Here is an 8,245-nt window from a genome sequence, read left to right on the forward strand (position 1 = left end):
AAAATTGAAAATAGAAAAAATTTTCTCGCATTATTTCAATTTTCCAATATTATGTATGATTATTAGAAAAATCTTGAATATTTTTAATTATTTGCTTATTTTTTATTTTATTTCATTTTTTTCTAATTTTTTCTATTCACAATTATTATTTATTTCATTAGATTATTTACCTCGATTACCTTCATTTATATTTTATTATATTAATGTATAATATAAATATATATATATGTATATATATATATATATATATATACACATATGTATATCATAATTTTCAATTTTCTTTTGAAAAATGGGAAATCAAAGAAAAAAAAATTTTTCTCACATGTTTCAATTTTTCAAAATTATGTATAATTATTAGAAAAATCCTGAATATTTTTAATTATTCGCTTCTTTTTCATTTTATTTCATTTTTTCATTATGTATTTCATTCACAAACATTTTTTATTTTATTACATTATTTACCTCAATTACCTTCATTCATATTCTATTATATTATTGTATAATATAAATATACAGGGTGTACCTAAATTGAGGGACACGGACCAGCGAGCGTGATACCTGACTGAAATGCAACCGAGAATTTTTTTACCGGAAGCTTGTCCGACGCATAGTTTTTGAATTATAAGCGATAGCGTTAGGCCAATCAGAGTGCACCATTTTATCTGGATTTGCCGCCAAGGAAATTGCTGTTTTGTTCGTCTGGGTGAATTATTATTATTCGGTTACAAATTGAATATCGGCACCTCCCCTCACTCGCTGATGTACCCCTTCTCAAGCGCTGACCTCGGTATTGTTGCCGCGGCACACGCTGCCGGCCGCACACCCACGGACGCACACTCGTGTGTGTGAAAATAAGCGAATGCCCAGCTACACAATACTACGAAACACACATCTACGAGTGAAAATGAAAATAAATCTCCAAATAAATCAGCGGATTCAAGATTTAATGTTATAAAACACTTCCAATCATCGATGTATGCATTAAACTAGAGATTTTAGATGATTGATATGCCGTTAGGGTTCATAATTAGTCATTCAATCAATCTGAATTATGCTTTCCGAACATTTTTTGTCTTTGCAACATAACTTTTCCACTAGTTTGAAATTCATCATTGACATCCGATTTTTCAATAATGCGAGGGAACAACAACTCGCTGAAATGACGTGTCAATAGGTTTGTAAATCACTTACGATTCACCTGACTTAACACAAAATAACTGAATAAATGAGAATTCACTGACTCACTAAAAATGATAACTGAAATCTGGAGAATTATTTGAGATTTAACTGAATTAGGAAGAGTTGTAACAAGTCAAGTTACTTTGAATAACTTTAGATTCGTGCCAAAATTTTATGTTTAGAGAGAAAAATAATTAAATTCAAATAAAAAAGTAATTTTAAATCAAGAAGAAGGAAATTCCCAAATACCTGAATTCAAATGAAGCAATTTCAATTTAATAAATCTATCTGAATTTGAAGAAAAATAATTATTATTATTTGGAATAGAAAAATGAAGTCGAACTACATTGTAACAGTTGAATTTAGCCGCCAGAGAGACTACGGAACTCAGGATAGGTAGGTCCGTAGGGAGGGGGGCTTTCACCTAAGCGGTGATCGAGAAGTGTCAGCGAGAGACGGAGGAGAATCGATCGAGAAGTGGAAGAGAGAGGACGGTTTCGAATCGATCGAGCGGGAAGCGGGAGACGACGGACGAGGAGATCGTCAGCAGCGTGCGCTCGCCAGCAAGAATTATCAAGAACCAAGAAAGACAACCGACGAAACAGTAAATGCATTCGGATTCCCGATGGAGGAAAGCCCACCAAGAATGACGGACGAGGGAATACGAATTGGCCGCGCACGGAATTAGGGATCTGGAGAATATCCATAATAACGCTGATATGATAAGTTTTATCTATGTGCTGACCTGTCCTAGTTTATTTGTCATTTTTATAAGTATGACTTTTATGAAATTGTTGTCGTCCTAGATGTCTGCCGTCCCCATTTTATTTATACATTTATTTATTCTTTTTTGTTGATATTTATTCGCGTCTCTTCTTCGATTCTAATTTTAGCCATACTTGTCCTTGAATTATACCAACGTCCTAACTTTCGATTAAAATAAAGATAATAAAAAATCATAAAAGAAAATTGTTAACGGAAGCCTTTTTGTTAATTGCGAGGGGCTCCGCAATTGGAGCGAATCACCGTCTACACAAACCGCGAGAACGAAAAGTCCGTTACAACATGAATAAATTCAATTAATTCAACTCAAAAAAATATGGTGTCATTCAAATTCCCAGTTATTTCCTCGTCGATTCAATGTGGGTCTGGAGTGGCAAGTAACGTTCAAATTGTTGAGATCAATGCTAGTGATGGACACTTATCTGAGAATAATTGATGTATCGATTAATCGATTTCAACAAAGTAATCGGACATGGCTCGATCAAATTGGTAAAAATTAATCAATTTGGTAAATTTCTGCGTGTAGTCTTATTATCAGAAGAGATATTTCGATAATTCATAGTTTTATTCAAAATATTTTTGAGTTTGACAAATTTTGAGTAATTGTTACTTAAATCACATACATCGATACTGTATTGCATCGTTCCTGTTAGTAAACAAGCGGCTCCAGACCCACATTGAATCGACGAGGAAATAACTGGGAATTTGAATGACACCATATTTTTTTGAGTTGAATTGATTGAATTTATTCATGTAGTTCGACTTCATTTTTCTATTCCAAATAATAATAATTATTTTTCTTCAAATTCAGATAGATTTATTAAATTGAAATTGCTTCATTTGAATTCAGGTATTTGGGAATTTCCTTCTTCTTGATTTAAAATTACTTTTTTATTTGAATTTAATTATTTTTCTCTCTAAACATAAAATTTTGGCACGAATCTAAAGTTATTCAAAGTAACTTGACTTGTTACAACTCTTCCTAATTCAGTTAAATCTCAAATAATTCTCCAGATTTCAGTTATCATTTTTAGTGAGTCAGTGAATTCTCATTTATTCAGTTATTTTGTGTTAACTCAGGTGAATCGTAAGTGATTTACAAACCTATTGACACGTCATTTCAGCGAGATGTTGTTCCCTCGCATTATTGAAAAATCGGATGTCAATGATGAATTTCAAACTAGTGGAAAAGTTATGTTGCAAAGACACAAAAAATGTTCGGAAAGCATAATTCAGATTGATTGAATGACTAATTATGAACCCTAACGGCATATCAATCATCTAAAATCTCTAGTTTTATGCATACATCGATGATTGGAAGTGTTTTATAACATTAAATCTTAAATCCGCTGATTTACTTGGAGATTTATTTTTATTTTCACTCGTAGATGTGTGTTTCGTAGTATTGTGTAGCTGGGCATTCGCTTATTTTCACACACACGAGTGTGCGTCCGTGGGTGTGCGGCCGGCAGCGTGTGCCGCGGCAACAATACCGAGGTCAGCGCTCGAGAAGGGGTACAACAGCGAGTGAGGGGAGGTGCCGATATTTAATTTTTAACCGAATAATAATAATTCACCCAGACGAACAAAACAGCAATTTCCTTGGCGGCAAATCCAGATGAAATGGTGCACTCTGATTGGCTTAACGCTATCGCTTATAATTCAAAAACTATGCGTCGGACGAGCTTCCGGTAAAGAAATTCTCGGTTGCATTTCAGTCAGGTATCACGCTCGCTGGTCCGTGTCCCTCAATTTAGGGACACCCTGTATATAGATATATACATACATATATATGTATATGTATATATACATATGTGTGTATATATATGTATATATATATACACATATATATACATATGTATATTCTAATTTTCAATTTACTTTCAAAAAGGGGGAAATTGAAAGAAAAAAAATTTTTCTTACTTTATTTCAATTATTCAAAATTATGTATAATTATTAGTAAAATCCTGAATATTTCCAATTATCCGCTTATTTTTTATTTTATTTCATTTTTTTATAATTTTTCCCATTTACAATCATTTTTCATTTTATGACATTATTCACCTCAATTACCGTCATTTATATTATATTATATTATATTAATGTATAATATAAATATATATGAATATATATATACATATATATATATATACACATATATGTATATATATATATATACATATGTATATTATAATTTTCGATTTACTTTTAAAAAATTGGAAATTGAAAAAAAAAAATTTTTCGTACAATATTTCAATTTTTCAAAATTATGTATAATTATCAGAAAAATCCTGAGTATTTTTAATTATTCGCTTATTGTTTATTTTGTTTCATTTTTTCATGATTTTTTCCATTCACAATCATTTTTTATTTTATTACATTATTTACCTCAATTACCTTCATTTATATTCTATTATATTGATGTATAATATAAATATATATGATTATATATATACATATATATGTACGTATGTATATAATAATTTTCAATTTACTTTTAAGAAATGGGAAATTGAAAAAAAAAAAAAAATTTCTCACGTTATTTCAATTTTTCAAAATCATGTATAATTATCAGGAAAATCCTGAATATTTTCAATTATTCGCATATTTTTTATTTTACTTTATTTTTTTATAATTTTTTCCATTCACAATCATTTTTTATTTTATTACATTATTTACCTCAATTACCTTTATTTATATTTTATCATATTAATGTATAATATAAATATATATAAATATATACATACATATATATCTATATATATACATATATATATGAATATATATATATGTATATTATAATTTTCAATTTACTTTTAAAGAGAGGGAAATTGAAAAACAAAAATTTTTCCACAATATTTCAATTTTTTTAAAATTATGTGAAATTATCAGAGCAATCCCAAATATTTTTGATCATTCGCTTATTTTTCATTTTGTTTCATTTTTTTATGATTTTTCTAATCACAATCATTTTTCATTTTATTACAGTATTCACCTCAATCACCTTCATTTATATTTTATTAAATTAATGTATAATATAAATACATATGAATGAATATGTACATATATATATATATATATATATATATATATATGTATATGTATATGTATATATATATACACATATATGTATAGATATATATGTATATATATGTATACATATGTATATTATAATTTTCAATTTACGTCTAAGAAATGAGAAATTGAAAAAAAAAAAATTTTCCTCACGTTATTTCAATTTTTCAAAATTATGTATAATTATTAGAAAAATCCTGAATTTTTTTGTTTATTCGCATATTTTTTATTTTATTACATTATTTACCTCAATTACCTTCATTTATATTGGATTATATTAATGTATAATATAAATATATATAAATATGTATATACATATGTATCCATATATATATGTATACATATATGGACATATATATATATATATATACATACGTATACATATGTATATATATATAAATGTATATATATATACATGTATAAATGAATATATATACGTAGATTATAATTTTCAATTCACTTTTAAAAAAAGGAAAATTGAAAAAAAAAAATTTTTTCCACAATATTTCAATTTTCTGAAATTATGTATAATTATCAGAAAAATCCTGAATATTCCTAATTATTCGCTTATTTTTCATTTCATTTCATTTTTTACAATGTTTTTCACTCATAATCGTTTTTTATTTTATTACATTATTTACCTCAATTACCTTCATTTATATTTTATTCAATAAATGTATAATATAAATGTGTATGAATATATATATATACATATATATCCATATATATATATACATATATACACATATATATACATACATATATATACATATACATATATATATATATATATATACATATGTATATTATAATTTTCAATTTACTTTTAAAAAATTGGAAATTGAAAAAAAAAAATTTTTCGTACATTATTTCAATTTTTCAAAATTATGTATAATTATTAGAAAAATCCTGAATATTTTTAATTATTCGCTTATCGTTTATTTTATTTCATTTTTTCATGATTTTTTCCATTCACAATCATTTTTTATTTTATTACATTATATACCTCAATTACCTTCATTTATATTCTCTTATATTAATGTATAATATAAATATATATAAATATGTATATACATATATATCCATATATATACATACATATATGAATATATTTATGTATATTATAATTTTCAATTTACTTTTAAAAAATGGGAAATTGAAAAAAAAAATTTTTCTCACGTTATTCCGATTTTTCAGAATTATGTATAATCATTTTTTATTTTATTACATTATTTACCTCAATTACCTTCATTTAAATTTTATTATATTAATGTATAATATAAATATATATAGATATATATACATATATATGTATATATATATATATATATATATATATATATATATGTATATATATATATATACACATATACATATATATATATATATGTATATTTATATACATACCGGGACAATCTCTTGAAACTATACATATAATGCGCATGCGCGAGTTTTATCGGCTGCTCGGGCAGGCTGGCCACTCCGAGTTTCAGCTGTCAAACTCTGTTTCTGGCGGCGGCGTAGTTCATACGAATTTTTGAGGTTAGAATCTCAAACGGTCGAGGTAGTGACTCGGAAAGTTGATGCTAATGCTCTTTGAAAATTGGCTTTATTCGACTAAAATGAGAAATCTATTCAAATGTTGGGTGCTTGGAAGAAACGCAGCAGGTAGGTGCGAACACTTCATTTAATCATTTTTATTATTTCGTACATTAGAAATAACAATGGAACTTTTATCTATCAACAGGTGATACGGCGAAAATAATTACATCTCTGATATTCACTGTTATCTGCCCATTCAATTTGTCAGACGTACAAAGATCATCGCCACTTTCAAGCAACTAAGCAACTCTCTCACTCTTTTGTGATTTCAGGGGGTAATATTGAATTGTATCACTTTCGAAAATGAGACTTTAAACCGAGCGTTCAAGAAATTTTAATATCTCACTATCTGTAACGGAACTGTGAATCTTTTTTTTCTTGAAAATAGTTCAACAAAATTTACGAATAGTTGATAGCCAATGTATTTTTTCCGATTAACAAATTATTGCTACTACTATTTAAAATTTCCGAATGATTATCAGAATTTATGTCGCAAATTTTCAATGATGTTCGATTAAATAAATGAAGAGGACCTAATACTCAAATTGAAAATTCAAGTAATACTAGATTTATTAAAATGATTTCTGTATTTCATGTTAGTGCGGTTCGAAACAAAGAAAATCTAATCGAAAGCGTAGAACTGAGGAACGTAAATCACATCCTGTGACACAAGTTGAAAATCAAGTTTCTCAAAATGCGCCTCAATGTCACAATTAGCTTCAAGGACAATCATGTTTTAGAGTAATGTCAGAACATTATTACGAGGATCTTGACTTATCGGATTCAAGATTGTGTCCCTTGTTCCATCAAAATAAATGAATATCTAATTTTCAACCAAGTTTATGAAGATTTTTTTCCAAATAATGTAATCCGATACAATATCTTGTTCTTAGTCCTCCGAACATCACCTTCTAACAAGGATATTTGGAAAGAGTCCCTTTGTTGCAGAAACCATTATAAAATTCTTGGTTTTCAATTCGTGCTACTGAATAACTCTGTGTTTCAGGTTCCATTTTCAATCTCAAAATGGGATTTTTTTTGCTCCAGATAATGCTAACATGAAATTCAGAAATAATTGCGGTACATGGAGATTCACAAGCTTTCAGTCTTAGCGTAGGACCCTATAAAGAGTGTAAAATTGAATTTGGTTTCAAGTTATCGTGTGTTACGCCCCGACGTACTGCCTTGGCGTACCTTTTTTAAAATTCCATTTCATTTCATTTCTTTAATTATTTCATAACAATCTCATATTCTAATAGGGTCACGTACAGTCCTCGGCATCCGCTGACATTGTAGCTTATTTGCTGACACCAGGAATCGCGTTATAAAATTACTGACCTAGTAACAGCGGCGCTCAGCCCGGGAATATCTCTCTTTTTAAGTCAAAATTATCATCAATAATTAGGATAAACCACTACCTTTGGAACCCTCAAATTAAAATAGATTCTTTGTTAAGATGTGTGGATGAATGCGTGAGAATTATCTTAAGATACCTTCTGTTAACATCTTGTACGTATAAGTGACGAGATTGAGAATCGTCGGAATACCATCGAATGACGCGAACTAACGCTGACCGTGTAGATTTGGACACCGGGAGGTCGCC

At 28.2% G+C, this 8,245-nt stretch overlaps 1 protein-coding gene across 1 annotated transcript in view; it reads left to right on the forward strand.

Annotated features, from left to right (window-relative positions):
• Nucleotides 1-7,938, forward strand: part of LOC124295635 — a 12,374-nt gene extending 4,436 nt beyond the window's left edge. The window contains exon 3 of the mRNA XM_046746241.1: nt 7,902-7,938. Within this exon, the coding sequence (XP_046602197.1) occupies nt 7,902-7,938 (37 nt within the window). The remainder of the gene's footprint in view (nt 1-7,901) is intronic.
• Nucleotides 7,939-8,245: the final 307 nt, after the last annotated feature.

The sequence above is a fragment of the Neodiprion lecontei genome, unplaced genomic scaffold (assembly GCF_021901455.1).
Source record: "Neodiprion lecontei isolate iyNeoLeco1 unplaced genomic scaffold, iyNeoLeco1.1 ptg000044l, whole genome shotgun sequence".
NCBI classification, from domain to species: domain Eukaryota; kingdom Metazoa; phylum Arthropoda; class Insecta; order Hymenoptera; family Diprionidae; genus Neodiprion; species Neodiprion lecontei.